A 26,723-nucleotide genomic window follows, 5' to 3' on the forward strand; every position below is an offset into this window, starting at 1 on the left:
CAAACTGGATCGGGGGCTTTCTGTGTAAATTGCTGTGGTTTTTTTTACTGCCGTATTCTGTTTTTTGGAGAGGAAACGCAGCGTTTTTAAGAACTGTGCTATCTCTGTTCTAACCACAGTTATAATGAAGTACAAATGTTCAGATAAAATACTTACTTTAAACTCAACACACTCACACATAGCACCTTTCACTTGGTCGACGTCTGCGGGTTCACAAGTAGAGACCTTACAGTTCATTTTGACATTTTTTTGACAGCTGCAGCAGTGTGGCATTTACTGATTTGACTTTGTGTGTCTATGTCTGTGTGTCATAATGACACTATGTGGTTCTGTCTACACCTACTTTGACTGGAACTTATAACAAAGAGGAGTTTCAAGTTCTCTGGTCTGTGTTTATTTGTTGTCTATCAAAACAGTGACGTCACCAGTGTACTGGTGACAATGAGTCCACATTTCCTTATCTGACAGAAATATATGAACTTTCCTGTTATTTCTGACCGTATGTTAAATAAATGTCTGCCAGATAAATACAAAAATAAAAGCTCAATTGACAAAACTAGTTTAGAAAATGATTTTAGACCCTTGTGATTCTTATATTTTGGCACCTGTGTGCAGACAAAATGTACGTGTCCAAACCAGCCTCCCCTCTCTGATAGTCTCCAAATATTTACTGTGCAATAATCAATAATTGCACAGTGTCAAAGTATATCATGCATTGCAAACTGCACATACACAGCTTCACAGAATACAGGTAATGCCTCGTCATACAATGCGTGTAGATATGTTTGATGACCAAAAAACAAAAAAAACAAATTAGGATCAATATATAGGACTATAAAAATACACACACACACACACACACACACACACACACACACACACACACACACACACACACACACACACACACACACACATAGCTCAAACAAATAAACCGAACCCAAAAATAAGACACCCCAGATCTGAATTAATGAAATATTCGTATACTTTGTTCTTGACATAGCTGAATTTTTTGACAACAACATCATACAAAAATTATCAATGGAAATCAAATGTAGCTACCCATGGAGGTCTGGATTTAGATTCATACAAAATTAAAGTGGAAAAACAGACTACAGGCTGATCCAGCTTTGATGTAATGTCCTTAAAACACGTCAAAATGAGGCTCAGTAGTGTGTGTGGCCTCCATGTGCCTTTATGACCTCCCTACAACGCCTGGGCATGCTCCTGATGAGGTGGTGGATGGTCTCCCAAGGGATCTCCTTCCAGACCTGGACTAAAGCATCCGCCAACTCCTGGACAGTCTGTGGTGCAACGTGGCGTTTGTGGATGGAGCGAGACATGATGTTCCAGATGTGTTCAATTGGACTCAGGTCTGGGCCGGCCAGTTCATAGCCTCAGTGCCTTTGTCTTGCAGGAACTGCTGACACACTCCAGCCACATGAGGTCTAGCATTGTCTTGCATTAGGAGGAACCCAGGGCCAACTGCACCAGCGTATGGTCTCACAAGGGGTCTGAGGATCTCATCTTGGTATCTGGCGAGCACATGGAGGGCTGTGTGCCCCCCTCCCCAAACAAATGCCACCCCACACCCTTACTGACCCACTGCCAAACCGGTAATGCTGGAGGATGTTGCAGACAGCAAAACGTTCTCTATGGTTTCTCCAGACTCTGTCACATGTGCTCAGTGTGAACCTGCTTTCATCTGTGAAGAGCACAGGGCGCCAGTGGCAAAGTTGGCAATCTTAGTGTTTTCTGGCAAATGCCAAACGTCTTGCACAGTGTGGGGCTGTAAGCACAACCCCCACCTGTGGACGTCGGGCCCTTATGCCACTCTCATGGAGTCTGTTTCTGACTGTTTGAGCAGAGACATGCACATTTGTGGTCTGCTGGAGGTCACTTTGCAGGGCTCTGGCAGTGATTTCACAAAAGTGTGATTGAGTTGGAGTTTCATTGTGTTGTTTATCTGTTCCCTTTATTTATTTATTTATTTATTTATTTATTTATTGAGCTGTGTATATAAAAACAGCCACATGGGTCAATACATAAGTGGGGCACAGAAAGGAATAGCCAGAGGAGCAAAACACCAGCTACTGGTAGACAGAGCAGTCACCTGAGACTGCAAGACTAAGATGACCAACCTGTGCACTGCTTGGATTGACTGCAAGAAGGCCTATGACTCGATGCCTCACACCTGGATCCTGCAATGCCTACAACTATACAAGATAAACAGGACCCATAAGAGAGTTTATCAGGAACTAAATGGGGATGTGGCGTAGAACACTAGAGATCAAATGGTAAATGGCCTGTATTTGTATAGCGCTTTACTAGTCCCTAAGGACCCCAAAGCGCTTTACACATTCAGTCATCCACCCATTCACACACACATTCACTCACTGGTGATGGCAAGCTACATTGTAGCCACAGCCACCCTGGGGCGCACTGACAACTACAAGCCCGTAGGCACAAGTCACCGTCAAGTGCGGGACCTACCAAGGAGATGTGCTGTCCCCACTGCTGTTCTGCATAGTCCTGAACCCCCTCAGTGAGATCGTTGACAGACTGGCTACAGATACCCACCAGAGAATGGAGCAATTGTCAATCACCTCCTCTACATGGATGACATCAAGCTGTATGCCAGGAGTCAACGAGACATTGATTCACTGATCCACACCACAGAATATACAGCAACAACATTGGAATGTCATTCGGATTGGAGAAGTGTAGTCGAATGGTAACGAAGAGATGGAAGGTCATCAGAACTGAGGGGATCGAACTACCAGAAGGCAACATTGCAGACATCGAAGACAGCTACAAGTACCTGGGGATCCCACAGTCAAACGGGAATTATGAAGAGGCAGCTAGCAAAGCTGCAATCACTAAGTTCCTGCAGAGGGTCAGGCAAATCCTGAGGAGTCAGTTGAACGGTAAGAACAAGATCCGAGCTATCAACACCTGTCCATGATCAGGTACCCTGCTGAGATAATAAGCTGGCCAAAGGAGGAGCTCGAAGCCACTGACATCAAAACCAGAAAGCTCTTTGAGGGTTTCATCCCAAGTCCAGCACCAGCAGGCTGTATGCTAAGTGGAAGGAAGGAGGGTGAGGACTGGTAAGTGTCAGCATCACAATCCAGGATGAGCCAACAAACATCCACGAATACATCAGGTGATGCGGAGCGTCAATGTAACAGTGGCCCCAGTGGTAACTGGAGTGCTAGGTGAGTGGCTCCAGCAGATCCCAGAAACAACACTGGAGATCTCTGTCCCGAAGACCTCAGTCCTAGGAACAGCTAAGACACTGCGCAGGACCCTCAAGCTCCCAGGCATCTGAAACAGGACCTGTGCTTGAAGGATAAAGACCGCTGCTGGGGGCGAGAGTGGATTTTATTTTTTTTTTAGAAAATATGTCACTGTAATGTAGACCGGGGATTCCATCACCATTCCCTGTATTTTTATTAGTTTATGAGGGACTAGTATTTCAAAAGCTAGATAAAAAAGGAACACACTGATGGTTTCACGATTCGTTATTAGGTTAATGGAGTTTGACATTTGACTAGTATTTAAATGACAGTGTGTGAAAGTTGAAGAAGGGTGGGGGTGGGGGGATTAAAGTGTTTGTAAGACTCTGGAAATATGTAAATTTGTCTTCTTTGTGTTATATTTTGGTTTGGTGTTTATTTATGTGGATGTTTGTTTTTTCCATTTGTTTTGTTACCCTCACACTTGGGTTATTCCAGATGCTCGCCTGAAGCAGGTAGAGTGTAAAAGGAAGCCAGTTGCTTTTAGAGTAGTTAGTTGGTGTGTGTTAGTGTCTTGCATCTAATAATAAACTCTACCATTTGATGGATACATTTTATTCCAGCCTCATGTCATTATTTTGAACCCATAAATGACCGGTGGCCAATGCACGCAGATTTTGGGGACATTTCTGCTCCAAATTCACCGTACAGCTGCTCACTTTTGTTTTAGCATCAAGAGTCCGCACCATCTTGGAGATGTCCGCTGATTACTCAGCATTTCTTCACACCTAGCTATTATGATCTCGTCCCATTACAGAAGGAGGCATACTGTTCCAGATCATTTTCCCATAACTGATAACTAGAAACGAATACATAGGTGTAAATAGAGCTACAGAATAAATTAACTGGCAACCCGTATAAACATATCCTCCGCTATCTGGAAATGTGGGACTACGGAACCAGTATTAAAATTTGACATTGAAAAGTCGTCCAGAAAGACCACATTTGGACTATGTACGTCAACACTAGACAATCAGTAGACCTTAAAAAAAAGGACATCACCTTATGTTACATTAAAAAAAACAACACCATAATACCTTACCAGGGCTTTTTTTTTTTCAGCAAACACAGGTCCGATAAGACAGAGAAGTAGAAGCAGTCTGGCTGGCATCATGGCGCACTAAAACAGGATTTTAACAGTAGAGGTTCAAGTTTACCTTTAACTGTTGCTGTTTGGTATGGAGGACCAGAAGAGCCACACGCATCAAAATAAAGAATTTTGTCCTTCAATAATGAATTGTGCCATAAAATATTCATTAGTAAATAAATTTTTTATTTATTTAATTGAAATATTACTAAAGTAATTTATTATTAAATAAACGAATTTAAAATAAAAAAATATTTGTAAATCACTTTTTCACAGTTAATACTTCAAATTGATTTCGCAAAAAAGAATTTAACCCTTAATAAAAATGTCATTTAAAAATCATTTTCGAATTCCAAATAAAACAATAGATTTTTAAAACCTTTTTTAAAATGCAACTTTAAAAAGAGAAATAAGTCGATGTATTCCCAAAAAGTTGATTCTCTTCATCTGGATGTAGCATCAGTGGGAGAAACGTTTCTTCCCTCATCCAAGTGAGTCAGCTTCACTCATCTCAGCTGATTCCCCAATCTTATAAATTGAACATTTGCACAATGACTGAAACTAGCACCACCGGGCTGTGTGTTGAGTTTCTTGACCATTCATCAACAACCACTGATCAAAGACTGTTGATCAATAGCCAGGAGTGCCATTCACAGAGAGTTGGGGAATGGCTGCAATCACAGCATTGTAAGATGGAGAAAGATGTACCCTTAGACCCCACCCTTGATTCAGAGATGGTCTTTTCCTTTTCACATGAGCCCCAACTCCCTGTGTTTTAATTATTTTAACAGAAGAAAAACAAAGTAGAGAGAACGTAACATCTGTGTTAACGTTTTTAATATTTTTAAGGGTTTTTTGTAAGGGTGTCTTTTATATTACGGGTATATCTGTTGGATCCAAATGCAATGCTTCAAGTCAAAGACATCTGATGTTTTTTATCACAATGACACAAAGGTGAAAACAAACTCTCATTTAGCACAGGTGTGACACTAAAAGGTTGCAGTTTACTTTGATGTTACTTCTTATTCTTCTTATTAAACTTCTTCTTATTTGGACAAGTCTGTCAATTATTTATGCAAAAGAATATTAAAGAATCCCGACCCTTTTAACAGGTCAAATTACTACTCATCCGTAGCACGAGATGTCATAACATCTCGAGCTATAGAGTTTTGTGGGTTTCCTGTCAGAGGAAACTGCTTTCAAAAATATAGACTGAAATGATGTACACTGACATTTGAAGTTGGACTTTTAATGTCCTGTAAAATAAGCATAGTACAACACACAGACAAGGTTTTATGCAATCTTTATTGAATAATTCGCTGGGCACGGAGTGCGAATCCAGTTTACTCCATCTCCATCACAGACAATTAGACGTGGAAGTAGTGATGTTTTAGTTTAGTGAAAATGTAAAAAATGGGTTCTGTTACATTACCATTCAATTTGAGGGTTACAACAGATAATATAATATATTTATTGTTCTCACGTGGTATTGGACGGGATTATTTTAACAAAGGACATTTTGCCTGATAATTATTTTTATCCTCCTGTAACTTTACTGTGTAAAGAGCGAAAACCTCCAAAGTTGCAGGAGTAGTTAGTCGCTATAAGGTTGGTTTGGAAGCATATTTGGCGATGCTTCAACCTCTGCTTTGCGTTTGTGTGGGAGCCCTTTTAAAAAACCTTTTTTTTTCTAATTCATACTGCTGTCCTCCTAGGGGGCACGCCCCCCGCTTTGGGAACCACTGCTTTAAACTCACACATAGCACCTTTCACTTGGTCAGTGTCTGCGAGTTCACAAGTGGACCCACGTCAGAGGCTTTACCATCGATTTTGACATTTGTTTGTCAGCTGCAGCAGTGTGGCACTTACTGATTTCACTTTGTGAGTCTATGTTTGTGTTTCAAAATTATAATATGTGGTTCTGTTTAGACCTACTTTGACTGGAACCTAACACAAAGAGGACTTTGAAGTGCTCTGGTCTGTGTTTATATGTCTGTCTATCAAAACAGTGACGTCACCAGCGTACTTTCAGCACGGTACAATGAGTCCACATTTCCTTATCTGACAGAAATCTATGAACTTTCTGTTATTTCTGAACTTTTGTTAAGTAAATGGCTGCCAGATAAATACAAAAATGACTAAATTAGTTTGCAAAGGGATTTTAGACACTTGTGATTCTTCTTTGGGGACAGACAAAATGTACATGTTCAAAACAGCCTCCCCTCTCTGACTTTGTCTCCAAATATTAACTCTGCAACGATCAGTAATCGCACAGTGTAAATGACCTTTAAATTTGGTAAATATTTTTACGTTTGTTTGAAAGGCACTTCGGTTTTATTTTGAAATCCATGCTTTTATTTTGAAACAGGAAACTGGCACAAAACCGTTAAAGGGCTGTTAGTAACGTTTCTTTTAGGATATGGTAAAATAGTGTGCCTTAAAGTGAAAAATATGTACGTTTACTTTGCCAATTAGTACCTGGCTGACAGTGGCACAAGGTTTGTTAATGTTTCCTTTAACGGAATAAGTTACATGCAATCAAAATGTCGTTTAATAGAGTTTATGTTGTTAACCTTGACCTTGACCTTTATGTGTAGTTGTAAGTTAGTGAGGTGATATAATGAATTGAGTGATGTAAATTTGATGTATATGCTATATGTGAGCAGGAGAAATTTGTTTCCTTTGATCTTATGGTATTAATATTGCTGGTTTTGTTTTGCTCCTAGCTCTTACGGTGTCTTCACTGAATGTTTCAATAAAAACATTTCCAATAAAACCTCTGTGACGCATCAGTATAAGAGACCATCATTCAGCCAGGGATGCTACACACAGTGTCAAAGTGTATCATGCAATGCAAGCTTCAAGTACACAGCTTCACAGAATACAGGTAATGCCTTATTATAAAGTGTGTGTAGACATGTGTGATGTTTTATTTAAAAAACAAAAAAACAAAAACAAAACTAGCCAAAATCATGGGATTTATTTTCCAACCTAACACATTAAAAGTCAATAAATACAATGCAATAATATACAACAACTTAAATAAGTGCTTGTGAATGAGCTAAAAGGTTTTTCAAGACCTTATGTAAAAAAATAAAAATAATGGGAATGATTAACAGTAGAATGTGCCGCAGTTAAAATCCAGATATACACCAAACGGAAGCATTTTTCACAATTTGTGTTCTTCTGGGGGAGTAGTGCAAACATCAGTTTGATTTTTGATATGCTGAGGAAATTCAAAAACTTACATCATGGAAGCAGAGAGCTGATCGCTGCACCCTGATTAATACTCAAGAATGCATATCATCTAAAGTATGTTTTCAAGAGTGTCAGCACTTTATACCACCTGTCTTAACAAAAAGGAAAAGCCTTTTATTAAGATGGAGTACTATGTATCTGTGAGGTTAAAGATTTCAAAGAGATGTTAAGGTCAAGTTTATTAAACTAAAATCTGTAGTCTGAGGTTTTATTTAAAAGGCTAAGCTCGGGTGTAACTGATTAAATACCTCCAGCAAATATTGGGTTTCTTCACACTGGGAATTGTTGTAAACCCTTCTAATAATCACTGTCACCAAGCAGGAGATGTATCAGTGTAACAAAGTCCCGATAGTTTGGCTCAGGCAAACCTAACCCTGGTTCACGACCTGCTTAGTCAGAAACCTGCAGCACCTCCTCAGATGGAACTTGGGAGCTGGAAGAGGACAAGGGGACGTACAGATCTTCTGCATCGTTCACATCGATGGACACAGAGCAGTGGGTTTGGTTGGTGCTGACAGAGGAGGTGGAGTCGTCAGAGTTCATGCTGTCAGACTGGGAGACGTAGTTGTACTCACGCACAGGGCAGACCTGCTCATTGTAGCTTGCTTTAAAATTTTCTTTCAGACCTTTGGAGAGCTGAAACCAGTCCTTAAAGAAGTGGGGAAAAAATCTTTACATTAATTTGACAAATAAATGCAACAAACTGGATTTTTGAGTTACAATTGTTTAATGGGTAACTCCTTCCCCAGAGCTCTACGCTGAAAAATCATTTGAACACAAGAGTATTTATATTTTTAGCCATTAAGTGGTGCTGTTCTCAGTCTACTGGTTCACCTCTTGATCTGGACAATTTCATGACTATTAAACTGTCTGCCAGGACTTCTACAGACATTTAAGGTTCCCAGAAGATGTGAACTAATGCTTTGGTGCTCTTTTCTACTAATACTGAATGGACTATCATGAATCGTGGCGTTATCATTAACATCAAAGCACTGTGATACCCAATACGGTCTCATACAGCCACTAACATGCATATTTATTACTCTTCATTTTATTCTTTTAGTATCTTAATTAGTTTTCTAGCTTTAGAAATCTAGTAAGAAATCTTGTGTGACTGGGAATTGGAAGGATAAGACTGACCTCTGGATGTTACTAACCTCAATGTCATGAAGAATCGGGGATGGTTTGGGAACTGCAGGGATCAGGATGATTTTGAGCCTGTATGGGAGGTAGGGACACTGTTACTCTCGGTTTTTCATAACAAGAATATTTGCATTCACTTTGTTCACGCTAACACCTCAGCACTGTAACTGAGTGGGGCTGAGCTTTCCGGATCAGGAATCCGAATGCATGATGCAGGACATCCAGTAAAAGTCAAATTTGCATTCACAGTTCGTACATGGCTTGGTAGCACACAGAACAAAAAACTCAGGCAAAGAGCAAAGAAAACAGATGACAAGAACTTAAAAGATCAATCAACAAAGAGCAAGCTGGGGCAAAATGCAAGAAGAGGGAAAAGAATGCATTTGGGAAAGCTCGAAACACCAGTGTTTGGAAACCCTGACTACAGTAACAACCTGGAAACAATAAGCAGACTGGATACTTTAGCTGAGGTAAAACAGGAAAAAAACAGGAAGTTAAAACAACCAAGACACAAATAATAGGTGATGTCTGGGATGGATAAGGGGGAAGTGTTGCTGTGACTAAGCTTATGTCAGCCAGCATCATCTGGGGTTTTTAAGCCTCGGGCAGAAAAGCCTGTCTGCATGTCTTACAGGTGAGAAACCACATTCCTCTCTAAGACGTGTGCCAGTGGTCCAGTGGTCCACTCACCAGAGGCCCACCAGCACTGTTTGTGTTGAACCCTTTTGGGACCTAACTGAAGGTAGAGGCTTACAAGTAGCCATGGCATGGCGACCCTAACCCTAGTTTTGGTGATTACTCAGTATCCTAAGTAAATTCCACAGAATTTGAGGATAAAAAAAATCTTGCGCAAACACTTTTTAAGGTCATGAACACAGTGGGCATTTGGGTTGCTGTCATATGCTGGTTCCAATTCTAATCTACGATCACAAAATCGCATGGCACACCTAAACTGACTTCGTGGCACACCAGTTGGATCTGTGATCTGATCACAGATCAATCATCTGATTTATGGAAGAACCCACCTTTCACGTTGCAGTAACATCACCACCAGCAGGATGAGGGTGATGGCACCCACCACATAGAGCAATGTCATCCACAGAGGCACTGAGTCAGAGTCTGTGAGGAAGAAAAAAGAAGAATATTATTTGTATAAATCTTTTAGCTCTAAATATTGGGGCACGCATTGTTAGGAAGCATAATTCTGAATTTTAACCAAGCATGTTGGGGTCAAACAGTAACTGAAATAAATCTAAAGTTCTATACGAACATAATTTTTTATTTCTGAAAACTACAGAAAATAAGTCAGCTATACATAAGAAAAAAACATCTGCCGTGTTTAAGCAGTCATTCAATTACATTTTTGGGGAAAAAACGACATCTTTTCTTCATAACATGTAGAATTTTTAACCTATGCTGCTGTTGGATCCCCAGAACACAGGTTCACTCCAATCACTCCAGAAGTCAGACGATCCACAGGAATCATCTATTCTGTTCCGCACTTGCAGCTCATATCGGGAACTTCCCGAGGGCGAGTTGATGCAGTACTTCTGTATCTCGGGGCTAACTTTAGAGGACTAGAAAATCAGATGGATTTTAGAAAACACAAGAAGAGAGAACAAGAAGGGGCAAACAAAGCAATAAATTAAAAAGGATGAGAGAAACTCTTTTCCTACCCCCCAGTTATTGTTGTTTGTCCTGAAGCGGACCTCACTCTCCACACAATGTAGACGAGCAGGAGAAGTGTGGTTCCAGTAAAACCACAAGTTAAAGTCTGATCCATTGAGAACAGTCAGGTTGGTTGGTGGATTTAACTTGACTGAAAAGATACAGACGTGTAATAACATGAACAAACATGCCAGTATACATTATACTTTAAGGCCTCTTTCATGTCAGAATACCCACAATTTTCTTGGAAATTTTTTTTAGATTTAAGCAAAAGTGTAAATAAAAAAAATCCCAATAAGTACACTAATTTTTCCATCATTATTTTATTTGTTATTTTAAATACAGTTATGTTCCAGGCCAGGGTAAATACATACCTCGGTTTTTAAGTCCATGTGTCTCCTTAAATCTATCCTTGCCATGTACCAGCCTGGTGTTAAAAGTCATGAATCTGTCGTGAGACTCACATGGCTGGATGCATCCAATGTTCATGTTGTTCTCTGTCAAATACTGTGGGCAGCTTTTTTCTTTCTTATTGAAGAAACTGTGTAGAAATAATAATAAAAAACAATCACGCAAAGTACTGAGCCATATCTACTTTAGTATTCATCATGACCAAATATGTTCATATATGTTCATCATTTATTCAAAAATGTGTTGTTGTTGTTTTATTTGTTAGGGCCTAGCAATTAAATATGTTTAACTGTTAAGTTTATCAGAAAAATAGAAGAATTTTCATTACATCTTCCACTGAAGCACAACCAGCCTGATTCTAATCTGATGAATTCAGAAGACGTCACTGAGATGTCCCACTGCTGTTATCAGCGGTTACCCACCTACTATAGAAGGTGTAGTTGACCTTTGGTGTCCCCTTCTTATTCCAGGTACAGGAAACATTTTTCAAATTGATAATCAAGCAATCCACATCTGTTAAAAATATGACCAATTTGAGAAAATGATTTTCAGAAACTGATAATGGTTAGACATATAAATTCTACATAACAGTAGAGTCAAACACCCATGACCTTAAACTGATTTTAATTAATTTAGATAGCAATTATTTTTATATCAAGGTACAACAACTCAGGTCCTTTCTTCATAACTGATTCGCTGTTTTAAGGAAGCTGATCAAATACATATTGAATGCTAGCCGCGCAGGAGATAATATATGTAGATCTGCCAAAAACAGACTCACTGACTATTCAGACACTTGTACTCAACCTAAAAAAAAGGTCATCAGTAGACTATAATTTGTAATAACTTCGATCTTGTGTAATTGATCTTACCAGGGGCTTCTATGGCAAACACAGGTCCGATCAGACAGAGAAGTAGAAGCAGTCTCGTCGGCATCATGGCGCACTAAAACAGGATGTTAAGAGTACTTTTGCAACATTACAACTCCGACTGTTGCTGTTTGTCTGACGTAACTGAGCCGACTTTTGCGGTGTTGTTTCTCATCAGTTCCTGTAGTTAGACCAAACACTGCGATGATTTATCACTTCCTTGTAACATAATTAAAGTTGACCTCAGACAAACAAGAACAACAATATTCAGTCAGTTAACAATATTCATAAACTAAAATATATTGTAGGCCTGTTGTATGTAACCTACACTTACAAAAAATAAATGAATAAATAAAATAGTAACCTATAATACAATAATGAAATATGAATCAAGTTTTGGCTATTGTTTGTAATAGCCATCTATTATCTATCTTAGACTTTTAACAGAAATAAAGACCAAGTAGCGACAAGACTTGTGTCTTACAGGTGTTGTCTGAAAAATGTCCAAACAAAGGCAAAAAAAGTTACAGAACAAAGTTATCTAGTACGTGTCTCAAACTACATGAAAAACACATTTCTGACCGACTCTGTGGTGACATGGTGAAGTGATATAAATACAGCAGGGCTATATTTACTCATATTCAGAGCGAGGGTGTCAGCATTCAATAGTAAGAGAATTAATCTGAAAACTCTGACTTGGATCTACGGGCTATTTAAGCAGTGCTAATCTGCTTTGCAGCACCTGTTAGGCTTTGCTGCTAACGTGGCGCCATGTGTGAGTGTGGAAGTGCTGTGAGAGAGAATGAGTAAGCCTTTAACTTACTTCTTTTAAATAATTTAAATAATTTAATCATCTCAGCCTCTTGAAAAAATAGCCTTTGAAAAAAGTAATAAAAAGAGAGCAACGGTTACTTTTTTAAGTGCGGAACTTGAAAGAATTTGCTAAAATATTAACAGGCCACACACGTTTGTGTTAATATTCACCCCTCCTCCTTTAAGTAGGTATAAATTATTGTGACTTTATACTGCTTTAATATAAATTCACTATAATTTACAAGTTTCTTACTTTTTTAAACGACGCTATCAGTTTCCATTTTTTTCATGTCCATTTTTAGTGTATTTTATGAGTGGATTGATTGTGCAACCTTCACGCGTTTATGTGTAACTTTGCCCTTCACACTGCTTAAGCAACGTGACGAGCTTTTATTTTGAAGAGCCGGAAGTCCCAGTGTTTTGGTAACGGCAAGGAAGGACCTGTCATTTACCCTGGTCCAGCTAATTTCTAATCTAATCAGCTGTTTCCCGGCAAAAAAAACAGCACTAATTTAACAACAAATGTAACTGTTTGGACACAGAGACAAAATGGGATTCACACGGAGTCGCTTTCTTGGCGGTAAGCCGTCGAAAGCGCCGCTGCTGCTGCCTTTTCTGCTCACAGTCCTGCTCGTCGGGAGCCAAGGCGACGGCGGTGCGATGGACAACGGCGCAACTGAGAGGATAGCAGAGGAAAGCCACCGACAGGACAGTGCCTACCTACTGATATTCATAATGCTCTTGACGCTCACCATACTAACCATATGGCTTTTCAAACACCGCCGATTCAGGTTCCTGCACGAAACAGGGCTTGCCATGATCTATGGTAAGGACACCGAGCTAGCCCTCATATCAGTCCATTAAACGTAGCTTTAATGCTAGCTGAATAATCTGACAGGTAAATCTCACGTATCTTGGGCAGCATACTTCTAATCAGAGTGATATCCCTAATAAAAAACAGTTGCAACAGAATACACGATAATGGGTAGTGTATTGCAACAATAAATGGCAAACAAATGACTAGAGATGGGCCCTATAATTCCTATTTATAGCTATTAAATTATCCTTTCCTTTCAAAATAATAAAGTTCACTTCTGTAAGAATAATTCTCCTATCAGTATTGGTTGATTCAACAGTTTTAAATGCAATCTCAGCCTAATTTCCTCCTCAAATAATAGTTAACTTCAAATCCTGTGCTGCCTGTTCTGATTTCACTTGCTCTTTTCTCTTTTTCCACTTTCCCAAAGGACTGTTGGTGGGTGTGATCCTGCGGTTTGGCATCCACGCCCCCCAAAGCATGAGCGACGTGATTCTCAGCTGTGCCGTTAACGGCAGTCCTGCCACTCTCTTGGTCAATGTCAGCGGACGGTTCTATGAGTACACTCTGAAGGGGGAAGTCGGACAGGGCAAAGGTCACCAAGTGCAGGACGATGAGATGCTGAGAAAGGCAAGGGAACAGATGGTGGAGGGTTGAAGTATTGGCCGTTTAGTGTGCATGTCTCACACTAAACAGTCTGTTAAGCGAGATATGTATGTCTCATAATGTAATGAAAATGGATGGATGGCAATTAAGTGCCTAACTAATCTTACTGCTTTCCTCAGGTGACCTTTGACCCAGAGGTGTTTTTCAACATTTTGCTGCCTCCCATTATTTTCCATGCAGGTTACAGTCTGAAAAGGGTAAGAGTGTCAAAAGGTTTTATATAAAGATTTATGTAAGTATCTGTTATTAAATATATAGCTGTAAGGGTTTATATTTGTCTTTAATGTTTTCTTTTTAAGATTATTCATTTGTTCGTAGCCTCTTTCTTAAAATAAACACCTGCTCTCTGTCTTTCTCAGAGACACTTTTTCAGGAACATCGGTTCTATCCTCGCCTATGCTTTCATCGGAACAGTTATATCCTGCTTTGTTATTGGGTAAGTCAAGTAAACATCTCAGAAGTTAGCTCAGAATAGGCCAGAAAATAATGCCATGCAACGATAATATTGACAATAGTAACTTAGATTTATATAGCTGGTTCCAAGGTTTGTGTAGCGGAGGAAAAGGTCAGATAAATACTGGGAAGCAAGAGCATGTAGGCAAGGAGATAGATCTTTTAGGAAATATGAGACTTTCCCAGGAGCTGGTGTGGGTGATGTGTTACTGGGACTTTGTACAAGTAAGAACTCTAGGAGCTGATTTCTGAAGGTACAGTAGTCCAGGCGGGAGGTGATGAAAGCATGAATGAGGGTTTTAGCTGCAAAGTCTGAGAGTACTGGCCACAGTCTGGAGATGTTCTTCAGGTGGTAGATGGCAAATTCAGAGATGGATTTAATATATGATGTGAATGAGAGGGTGGAGTCCAGGATCACATCCAGGTTGCAGACCTCTGAAGATGGTGAGGGTGAGAGAGAGTATCCACCCACCTTAAGGTGCAGATCGGCCCGGTACATACCACACTGCAGACCTTGCATTCCTACATGTGATCAGATTATTGCTGAATAGTAGTGGTTTGAGTGTTTGTTTGTTTTTTTCTCTCCTAGACTGATCATGTATGGCTTTGTGTCCTTCATGAAAGTCGTGGGGCAGCTTGGTGGAGATTTTTACTTTACTGATTGCCTCTTCTTTGGGGCCATCGTTTCAGCAACAGATCCTGGTAGGTACCCACATCCAAAATTAACAGAGAAGATAAGCATCTGATTCCATTTTCAACAGCTTTCCTGTTATTAATTAGATGTTTTATACTCTTTATTTTCTGTCTCAGTGACAGTCCTCGCCATCTTCAATGAGCTAAAGGTAGACGTGGACCTCTACGCTTTACTGTTTGGGGAGAGCGTCCTCAACGATGCCGTCGCCATCGTCCTCTCCTCGTACGTATTACTGACGCACTGAAGCATCGGTGCCACATTAACGAACAATTTTTAATGCCCGCCACAAAACAATAAGTGCTTTTTAAGAGATATTAGTTGATATAATTGGTGCAATGTTTCTTTCTGAAGCTGTAGCAGTTTAGGCTCAATCAGCTGGGGCTTTTTGCTAAAGTAATTACATTTTGGTGAACAATTCAGCTCAAACTGTTGGAACCTGAGTTAAATCTGAGTTAAATAAATTTTTATGCAGAAGAAAAACTGTTAATTTTGTGTTTGATTCCTTCAGTTGGGCTCCCAATAGTGCCAGTTTTTTCATATTCATTACAGACAGAAAGAACAGATACAGTTGTAATTATAATTTCTAGTTCTTTTCTAATTAGTCCCATAAAACCTGTGCTTGCATTGAGCTAACTGTGGCAGAAATGGCTTTTTTGTATTGTACACGCATTAATCATACTAACATCAGTCCCTGTCATTTCACTGCTTACCTGTCTCCACCCATCTGTGTCATTCATCGCCTTGCCCGTACGTACGTACGTATGTATGTAGTGTTCTCCTCCGCTTCGAAAAGCTGGGAAGGCATGGTGCTGGAGCTGTGCGCTCCGCAAGAAACGAGAGCTCACTGTTACCTGAGGTGTCCGAGGAATGGCTGGGAGAAAACCAGACAGTGACTCCTCGGTGGGTGGGTTGGTCAGGGGGACTGCGTGGTTTTTGCTTTTGTTAATATTTTAGAACCTCAGACATTAGAAGGTAGGCTTCAGGATCATCCTTCATCACCCTCCCTTTCATTCCTGAGACGCTGCAGCCCTTTCATATCCATTCCTACTTTGATTTTTGATTTTTAGATCACCCACCATTTCTAGAATCACCAGGAAACCCTTTATTCTTATGAAGTTTTTAGTCATTTAGGCTCATTAAAGGTTATTGCAGAATATTAACCTGATAGAGTTCAAATGAAGCATGCAAGACCTTTTATTTTTTCATTTATGACTGTAAAACCCAACTCCACATATTTGACGTCTTTGCAGATATGTCCAAATCATAACAAAGTTCATCTGAATTAATGATGAGACTGGTAAGAGAAGCCATTCTTGGAGTTGGGTTGCTGCATTTGTGATTTCATTCCTGACGCTATTTTGTGAGCATGTGTTTGACCAGCTTCCCTTTCCTTAGTGAGGCCTTTTTTGTAGTAAAGCCCCACTTCCTTTTTTCTTCTAAATGGTTTTGCGTGCATGCTCTCTGTCTTCCCTGCAGCTCCATTGTGGCGTACCAGCCTGCAGGCGACAACAGCCACAGCTTTGAGGCCATGGCCATGTTGAAGTCCTTCGGCGTCTTTCTGGGCGTCTTCAGCGGCTCTTTTGCTCTCGGTGTTGTTACAGGAGTTGTGACCGCCCTCATATCCTTTCACTTGTTTCTTACCATGACATATTTTACATCTACATTCACAGGTGTGTGCAAGAGGTAAATGAATAACGATACAGTTTCTCCCTGTTTCCAGTGTATTAAAGTTGCCACGCCTCCTTGTTTGGTCCCTTAACTTTCCATCACGTCACCAAGTTTACTAAGCTGCGGGACTTCCCCTTGTTGGAGACGGCGCTCTTTTTCCTGATGTCCTGGAGCACCTTTCTCTTGGCGGAGGCCTGCGGGTTCACAGGTAGACCTGCAACAAAGTCTCCTGCATGCAGTTGTAACAACACTGCCTTCCGTATTTGATTAGCAGCTGCAGCAGTGTGGGAGATAGTGGTTTCACCTTGTGAGTTTGTGCGTGTGTATGTGCACAGGCTTGGTGACACATGCTTTCACTGGAAACTACCCTGAAGGAGTCATTTAAGTGCTCTGTGGAGGCACAGAGTCTGTCAGCTTATCTGTGTGTTTCTTAGGTATTTCTCTGTGTAGTATTTTGCAAAGATCAGTCAGGTCTGAGAAGTCATTGGTCTTCACAAGAAGACATCTGATATCGATCTTGTGTTAGTCTGAAGCTTCATTTAAAACACAGTTGCTGGTCTACTAAGTAAAACTGACTGTTTTACTGTCTTTTCTGGGGAGCGTGTGGCATGCTGCAATATGATGGATTTGAAGGAATTTTATCACTTGCTGTTCAAGCATTTGCATTAACAACAAAAGGTTACAAATATCTGTTTGGAGTGGACACTAATAATAACATTTAGAAGTTTTGTTCTCCTAAACAGGAAGATTTAGATAAGGACACAGGCTTTGTTTGCCTTCTCATGGTGCCAGTTATCCAGTGTCTAACTGGAGAATTCATTTTTGTCCTGTCAAATGACAAAACAGCAGCAACAACAATGTCTATTTAGTCTGTCTCTCAGTAGATTCCTACCCATCTGTGCTGACTGTGGCTCTCAGCTCAGTTCTCTCGATAGTGAGTAAAAATAAATATATACAGTAAGTAAAATAAATGCCCAGTTTTCTAAAACTGCAACTTACTGCGGACAGTTTGTGGGCTTAAGATACAATTACTGATGAAGAAACATGTCAACAAATACACGATACACACACACACACACACACACACACACACACACACAGTGCTTGGTAATCGTTGGATTTTCATCTCTGGGTTTGACTGACAGTAGCAGAACCGCAGAATCTCACCAAGCTTATAATAATAATGGATTGGATTTATATAGCGCTTTTCAAGGCACCCAAAGCGCTTTACAATACCACTATTTATTCACTCTCACATTCACACACTGGTGGAGGCAAGCTACGGTTGTAGCCACAGCTTCCCTGGGGCAGACTGACAGAAGCGAGGCTGCTATATCGCGCCATCGACCCCTCTGGCCGTAGGGTTGGCGGTAGGGTAAAGTGTCTTGCCCAAGGACACAACGACCAGGACAGAGAGCCCAGGGATCGAACCGGCAACCTTCCGGTTACAGATGCGATTCCCAACCCCCTGAGCCACGGTCGCCCCCAATTATCGACCTACCGATTGCTGATGTGGGATGACTGTGTGTTCTTTCAGGTGTCGTTGCTGTGCTGTTCTGTGGGATCACTCAGGCCCACTACACCTACAATAATCTCTCACCAGACTCTCAAGACAGGACCAAACAGGTGAAATGCAGTATAACTTATATAATGTGCTTGATCCCATTGTTTTAAATTCATTTTCAAGCAGCAGTTGTTGCTGCGCTGTTGCATTTAAAGATCTGGTTTGCAAAGAATTACATCTGTGAAATATCTTGAAAGGAAGGATGACTTACAGCTTCTCTGCTTCTTGGGCATTAGCGCAAGCTTGGTTATACTTTTTGCCAAATTTGCAGAAAGTTCTGAGAAATCCACGAGCTGCTATCATTTATTCACAGAAACAGTGAGCTGATGGAGCTGATGTGGCCGACTGCTCCGTGTCCTGCAAACTCAAAGCTCTGTCTTCTGTTGAAGCTAGGACATCACAAAGCTGCACGTTCATATCAACTAAATGTTAATAACCAGTTACTACAATCATCAGTATCAGTTCATGATAATGCAGGATGTTTGTGGATATGAGTTTATCATAGTTATGTGTTTCTGATGAGTTAAAGGTGATATGACACGCAGAAACTTGTGGTCACCTGACTCAAAAGCAGCACTGAGATAGAGATATGACAAAAAAAGTGTCTAAGAAGCAAATGTGGGAAATGGCTTTCAAGTGTCTGAAAACCAGCTTAAAATATTTATGTCGGCTTTGAAATGTTTAGTTTGCGCTGGTAAGGCACAGCTTTTACTTTGAAGGTCTCTTTTAACGACTGCACGGGCAGCAGCTGCAAAGTATTTGCAGAAAATCTGCATCTTCCATGCAAACTACAGTGAACTGCGCGAATCTGTCCAGAGCGAGCACAAGGAGGTTTTTGGTGCCAACAACCTCCATTAATCATTCGCCAACTGGACAGTGAGTACATATTTTCCCTAGTGACTAAAGGTTGCCAGTGGGTCACCAACCAACCTATAGTCCTGCGTGACTAGGCCTAGGGGAAGACATGTCCAAAACATCAGATGATTCGCAACTACATGCACACTCTCATGCACAGTCAAAGTTAATTAAAAGCTGACGCTTCATTTGTAGTGTGCGAGCTGGAAGAATGTTTATGAGGGGACTCTGTAATACAGGTTATTGATTTTCACTGCATTCTGTCACTGACAAGCATGTTCTGTTGGTGTAGTGGTTAACATGTTTGATTGGCAAGCCCCTGCAGAACAGGCGCATCAAATGTAGCTTCATTAGAAAATGTGACAAGCATTTTTTAAATGACCTCTCCCGAACTCTGGGTCTTCCAGAGTCGTCATTGGTCATTGGTCATATGGTGCGCAAGAATATTTTGGAAATTTTTAACTGTTTCAAATAGAAGGAAGTGTAAAAACTGGGGAAGTAGCATATATAAATGAAATTCAATATCCGCTTTTCTCATCCCCTTCAGTTGTTTGAGCTGCTGAACTTCCTGGCAGAGAACTTTATCTTCTCCTACATGGGTCTGACGCTCTTCTCCTTCCAGTCGCACGTCTTCAACCCTCTCTTCATTGTCGGAGCCTTCGTATCCTTTACTCTGCTGGTGGTTAAGGAGTCAGTGGCTCTGCGGTGCATCAGGATATAGGATAAAAACCTTTTGTTTCATGTGCCTTGAAAAATATTTGATATATATTTATACCATTACAATTGAACATCTATTTCATGTTTAACCAAGGCCAAAAATAACATCACGGACACAAGCAAATCAGCATATCAAAGCTTAGTCACCGCCGAGCTGGTGTTTACGTCTACGTGTGATTATTTTCCATTCCAGTGTTAGAGTTCCTGTGTTGTGTCCTTGACCTTCCTGCGCTGTGTAGGTGGCAGTGTTTCTGGGCAGGGCTGCAAACATCTACCCTCTGTCCTTCCTCCTCAACCTGGGCCGCAAGAACAAGATCGGATACAACTTTCAGCACGTTATGATGTTTGCAGGTACATTAGCATAAAGCTGTTTATCAGGCTTGGACTCAAACCATGTTTCTCCTCTTAAACCTTCAGTTATATATGTCAACGGTTCATTAAGTACGCTGAGAAAACTTTTGGAACTGCTCGTTAGCATTGCTACATATACCAGCAGTCGGAGAAGCAAAAACACCCACACCATCGCACAGCACATGAGCTTGCCAGGAAATAACTGAAGTAGTTAAGCCAAGAACAGGATGCATTTATTATTAACTTTTATTAAGTTAATAATAAACAGACAAAAGGCACGCTGCCGCACTTTAATGGGGAATGCGCACAGGAAGAGACCAGCAAAGAGGAACGTTAATAAAGTTCAGTGACTTGTAGAGCTGTTATAGTTAATATTCATTAGGTGTGGTTTCAGTTTGAGTGTCAAGGCTGTGATGGTTTGCACATGTGCAGAGGAGCAATGGTGGATATATTGGACAAAGCTATGTTAAAGATGGGGCTTCCAGACTTCAAGACAATGTAGTGAAGGAGGACACAGAGAGGGTTGATGTGACAGAGGGGGATGCTAGAGATAGGGAGAGGCAACTAGTGTGCGGTGGCAACCCCTAAAAAGAAGGAGGATTTTTCATTTGTTTCCACAGTGGGTGTACATGTTTCAGTTTTGATTTTATCGTCTAGAAGAATTCAGTTGAAGTTTCATTTTCATTAGTCTGAGTGGGAGTTGTGTATTTTATTAGCATATTGTTGGTGAAAGTTCAAAGAGTAAACGGCTCACATTCACAGAGAGGCTGTAGTTATTTACACCAAAGCCTCTTTAGACTTAATGAAAGTGACAAAGACTGAAACCAAACTTTTTTTAATACTTGACGTCGGTCACCTGCACATCTGGAGCCTGAAATGTCCACCTTCAACCAACGATCAGCTACACATCACTTAATATGTGAAAGATGCTCTGGTTTTTCCAGTTGTTTTCACACTACAGGGCACCTGCTTTGTTTCCCGCAGACTTAACCTAAACCTGACCGCGAACGGTCTTCTCAGAATGACTTGCATTCTTTGGACTTGCTTTCTTATTTGCTTACATATGCCTATGTATCCACAACATGAGCAATAATTAATAAAACGTTTTCACCCATCCTTGTTTTATTTTTCGTCTCCTCTAGGTCTGCGTGGGGCGATGACCTTTGCACTTTCCATTCGAGACACAGCGACTTACGCCCGTCAGATGATGTTTTCAACCACGCTCCTGATCGTTTTCTTCACTGTGTGGATCTGTGGTGGTGGCACCACACCCATGCTATCTTTCATGAGCATACCGTAAGCCGGCCTCCGTGTATCTTACTGTTTGTGCCGCATCACCTCCGCTGAACTTTGTCAAAGTACATGTTTTTGTTTTGTTTTGTTTTTTTAGGGTGGGTGTGGACTCTGATCAAGACAACGCTGTGAGTTGGTGTTGAGCGCCGTATTAATTTGTCTGATTTTGTGATGAAATAAAAATGCACGCCATGTCATTATCATCCTTCTGCTGAACAGAATTCAGGCGCGTTGGATGGGTCACAGCGGAGGAGCACCAAACACGAGAGCGCCTGGCCTTTTAGGATATGGTACAACTTTGACCACAAGTATCCTTTCAGCCTGATGCGTTCACCTGTGGCCACCAGAGGGCGCTCTTTACAAACTTCTAGCACGTAACAACACAGGAGGTTCAGAGATAGAGTGATGATATTTATTTTACTATGTTTTATATCGTGCTTTTCACAAAGGTGTTTGTAAAATGTTAAACCTTTTACTTGAACATTTCAGCTAAAAAATGATAGTAAACCATAAAATGTGTTTTAAGTTTCACAGTGATGTTGTGAAACAGAAATATTCCTTTACTTGCTGCGGTTGAAAACCTGGTTGAGTCATTATTGTTACAGCTGAACCAGACTGCTTTAAAATGGTTATATTGTGCACTCCTTGACATGAGCTTGTTCACCAGCTACCTGAAACCTCTCCTGACACACAGCGGTCCGCCTCTCACTGCTACTCTGCCTGCATGCTGCGGACCACTGGCTCGATGCCTCACCAGCCCACAGGCCTATGAGGTTTGGACATGAAAAAGAATTATGAGTTATTCAGATTTACAGGACTGTAAAAGTCTTCAGCCACCTCTCATTTATTTATATTTTCCTTCTAAGGAGCCAGGCTTTCTTGTAACTTTTTTTTTCTTTGAAGTGCTCTTTGAGAAAATAGTTCTCCAGACTTTCTGAAGGCTTCTCAAAGTTTTTCTTTTGACATTGGCTGCTTTTTCACTCCCTTTTTTCCAATGAAGTCCATGTTCCTGACCATTTTCAGAGGAATGTTTTTATAGTTGTTCTTTGTTTGTTTTTTTAGTACACTTAAAAATTATCTATGAATTATTCAAGCAGAACAAACTTACCTAAACTAAGAAAACTTGGCAAACAAAAAGATTTTAAATTGTATCTTTAGGCAGTCTGTCACAAAAAACACTATTTGTTCCCTTTTTTTTTTTTTTTTTTAGTTTAATCTATAGAAAAAGCCATGTGACAGGAATAAACTAGTATTTCTGTGCCATGTCCTTTAAAAAATATCAGAGGATACTGAAAATTTGAGGATTAAAGAAGAAGCGTTAACTCTAAAAGAAACATCTAAAGCAGATGCGTAGTATCTGATAATCATTTTTAGGACATAGAAAAGAAATCAATAAAGACCTGACTCAGGACCTGAGACATCCATCTGGACCTTCATTTGATCATTGAAGGCTCATCAGTAATGGTCTCAGTGGAAGGGTGCCTGACAAGAAGCCCTTCTTAAGGAAGAGTGACAAGGAGAAAAGGCTGAGTTATGCCAATTACACAAGAACTGGACTCAAAATCAGTGGCAACAGCTCTGATGGAGTGAGGAACCCAAGTTTGCAAACTTCTGTTTTAACAATGTGTATAGAGGAGGTCAGGAGACGGGTACAACAGTGAGTGCTTACGGCCGTCTTTAAAGCACGGTGGAGGCTCTGTCATGGTTTGGGGCTACATTTCAGCCAGTGGTGTTGGGGATCTTATCAAAATTGATTGATTGAATTATGAAAGCAGGTCAGATTTTGATCTACGGGCAACAACTTCATTTGTCAGCATGACAATGATCCCAAACGCACTGCCAATGGAGTAAAAAAACACAATAAAACACTTTCAGTCATGGATTGGCCTCCCCAGAGCCCAGACCTCAACATTATTGAAGCCGTGTGGGATCATGTTGTCCTTCAGGAAGCCTGGAGAACTGTTCCTAAAGACTATAAAGAAATAACAGGAAAGCTTCTTAGAGTTCAGGCTGTGTTGAAGAATAAAGGTGGTCACACCAAATATTGACTTACTCACTTACTTTACTTCACGCACTTTGTTTCCATGCATGTTTTCACATGTTTCAGTAAATCGCTGCACCTATTTCCCATTTTCCCAACAAAACATAAAGAAATAAGGCATGACTCACGACTTTTGCACAGTACTGTACATGCAAACTTACTCATACTGATCGAGGATAATTCTTAATTTTGATTAAGTTTCGTGTGGAAGCATTCACGGCCGCCTCTTCTCTTCCCACTCGCCAGAATGAAGGTCAGCTCCATGACGACGACTCTGACTTCATCCTGAACGATGCCAGCGTGAGCTCCATGTACGCCGACGTCACCGTCAGCACGGACGCGTCCGGATCCCGCACCGTCAACCCCAAGCACTCCTCGACCGCCCGCGCCGGGGGTGGTGTAGGTTCTTTCGATGAAGGTCTGGATCACGAGCTCTCCGTGGCAGAACACGAAGTGGCGATCCGGGGAACGCGGCTGGTCTTGCCCATGGATGACCCCGTGGAGGCCCCGACTACCGTCACCCTGCCTCCACCACCCTCCCCCCCGCGCTCTGAACCTCACAGGCACAGACTGTAAGAAAGCTGCCGCTCTGAGGACACAGTTTGTTGTTTCCAACTTAAAATAAAAAAATACACACCATACATACGACTGATCAAAATAATGACATATTTAAAAAAACAAAACAAATGAATTCTTCGGGATTTTCAATCAGAAAGCACAGATTGATTTTCTCACCACCAATCCATCTAACATGCAGTTTTAAAATAGTTTGAGCTTGATTTAAGTCGGGATAACTGTGACACTGAATGTGACGTGAGGGACTTTTAAATCAAGAGCTTCTCGATTTTATAGGTTACATTTCACCCCGTATGAGGAGGCTTCATTTGCTCCTGTGTTTATCCCACACTGGTGATATGGCAGCGCTCTCTATAAACCTAGCTGTATACACAGTTCACCTTTTTCCAGCTCCTTTTGTGTGTTTCTACCTAAAGATAAGCACCACGCATAACACTGAAGGGCGTTAAAGCCCATCTACACTACAGTCTGGTAACTAATCCCACTAACATATCCACAGACTGGCTCACTTTAACACTAGTTATTGTTCCCAGAGTTCATCAGCAGTTCAAGCATGTGATTAGGAGATTATCAAAGGAGGAAGCAAACAAAGACCTGAGCAGAACAAACAGGCAGGTACTGATTAAAGAGAACGAACTGCATCCACACCAGTGCCCAGGAGCATCTCCACCATCTTAGATTTTAGCACTGCCTCTAAATCAGTCTGTTTACGGTTTGATTTATTTATTTAACATTGATTTCTTTAACAAAATGATTTATTTATATGCTGATTCATTTAGTTTATTTATTATCTATTTATTTGTATTTTTGTGTAAGATTTCTTTTTGGTGAAAGGCTCCTATTGCGACTTTTTTCCGAGGGGTGGAGGGCGTAATAGCGCTACAGATTTCTTCACAGGTGGAGGCGATTATTCCTTCCTGGACTGTATGCATGTTTAAAAAAATGTCTCCTTTCTGTACTGTAGCAGAAGCTGTAACTTTATATTTGGAAACTAGAGCTTCCCTGTGTGTGTATTTTACGTGTGTGTGTGTGTGTGTGTGTGTGTGTGTGTGTGTGTGTGGCAGTCTGGCCAAGTATACTGATGTGGTTATTAGGGCTAATATTAGTTTATTTCTCGATTTTCTGCCTCCATCTGGTTGAGTTTAAAAAAACAAAACAAGCTTCTATGTGTTTGTGATGTCTCATCAAAGAAAACTGACAGCTGGCTGAACTGTTATGAATTAAAGTGCCTATTCAGAAGCTCATTTACTTAATGTAGATTTGTACATATTTTGATTTGCTAACATGCAGTAAGGTGATTTTTTATTTTATTTTTTAATTTAATTTAATTTTTTTTGTATGATGTAAAATCTTTTCGACTGATTAGGCCATTCATTGACTGCCTGTGGTGTAACTCAGTACATTCGGTCCTAAAGAGCCCAAAAGAGTGCAAATGATATAATAAATAATGTTGTGCTTGCATTAATGGATAGAAACACACATATTTTTCAAACGTAGGCATTCTGTGATCAAAGTTCCTAAGTGAAATTTATCAAAACGCTTATGTGACATGTGAAAATGAAGTAACAATGAGCGGATTCTGAATGTTGAGGGGACGTTACTCGAGCTCCCGGATGGTGTTGTTCCCTTATTTGGGAACCAGGCTCATCAAATATGTTCTGACCTCACTGGGAGATGTCTCCTCAGATAATCCACACCCTTGTTTGTGCTCACCAGGCACGTCTCACATAGCTACAACTATTTTGATGCCTAAAGAGAAAGTCGGTCAAAATTAGACCTCGTAAAAAAAATACATGGGTTTTAAGTGTGCCGAGCTCCAAATCTGTTGTCTTTTTGATCTTCGAGCAGTATTGAGGTTTGAGATTCTTACACAAATGTGGACATGCACCTCTTTGAATATTTGAAATATAAAAATTTGCTTGTGGAAACTGTGTATGTGATTGTTACACCTGCAATGGGTTGATAAGTGGATGTTTTAAAAAATGTTGGAGATTATAATTTCAGATGAAATTAATTTTTTCCCTGTTTAGTCCTAAAGTTATTAACAACAGTGTGTTTTCAGTCTGACAACTTGTGAGTTCTACTGAAATTAAATAAAAATACTTTTAGTGATATTAAATGGAATAGATTTTTCTGCTTTTATATACACACACACACACACACACACACACACACACACACACACACACACACACACAGTCATGTGAAAACTTTGTTTTTCACATGACTGTGTGCAGTCCTGTTACTGAGTACTTGGAACCACCTTTAGCACCAATAATTTGAAGTAATTGTTTTCATTCTCTCACGTCACTGTGGAGGAATTCTGGCTCGCTCTTCTTTACAATGGTGCTTCAGTTCATTGGGATTTTTGGGCACATTCATTTATGCACAGCTCTCTTTATGCACAGCATTTCAATCAGGTGGAGGTCTGGGCTTTGACTGGGCCATTCCAGCCCTGAATCTTTTCTTTTCCAGTCATT

The 26,723-nt window shown here is 40.5% G+C and overlaps 2 protein-coding genes across 2 annotated transcripts; one reads left to right on the top strand and one right to left on the bottom strand.

The window, feature by feature from the left end:
* Positions 1-7,347: 7,347 nt before the first annotated feature.
* On the bottom strand, positions 7,348-11,930 carry LOC113030483 (cytokine receptor common subunit gamma-like). Its single transcript, XM_026181986.2, has 8 exons — positions 11,739-11,930; positions 11,289-11,379; positions 10,830-10,996; positions 10,464-10,606; positions 10,199-10,364; positions 9,813-9,906; positions 8,802-8,862; positions 7,348-8,292 (listed from the first exon to the last, which is right to left on the bottom strand). Exons 1-8 carry the CDS (start codon positions 11,803-11,805, stop codon positions 8,035-8,037), a joined length of 1,047 nt encoding a protein of 348 aa, XP_026037771.1. The 5' UTR covers positions 11,806-11,930; the 3' UTR covers positions 7,348-8,034.
* Positions 11,931-12,956: 1,026 nt separating this feature from the next.
* Positions 12,957-26,357, top strand: LOC113030593 (sodium/hydrogen exchanger 6-like). The gene is made up of 16 exons (XM_026182190.2): positions 12,957-13,374; positions 13,796-13,995; positions 14,151-14,228; positions 14,391-14,467; positions 15,074-15,186; positions 15,295-15,400; positions 16,655-16,796; positions 16,949-17,054; positions 18,384-18,472; positions 19,813-19,926; positions 20,222-20,333; positions 21,476-21,629; positions 21,724-21,754; positions 21,846-21,934; positions 22,294-22,399; positions 23,914-26,357. Exons 1-16 carry the CDS (start codon positions 13,098-13,100, stop codon positions 24,241-24,243), a joined length of 2,124 nt encoding a protein of 707 aa, XP_026037975.1. The 5' UTR covers positions 12,957-13,097; the 3' UTR covers positions 24,244-26,357.
* Positions 26,358-26,723: the final 366 nt, after the last annotated feature.

The sequence above is a fragment of the Astatotilapia calliptera genome, chromosome 10, assembly GCF_964374335.1.
Source record: "Astatotilapia calliptera chromosome 10, fAstCal68.1, whole genome shotgun sequence".
NCBI classification, from domain to species: Eukaryota; Metazoa; Chordata; class Actinopteri; order Cichliformes; family Cichlidae; genus Astatotilapia; species Astatotilapia calliptera.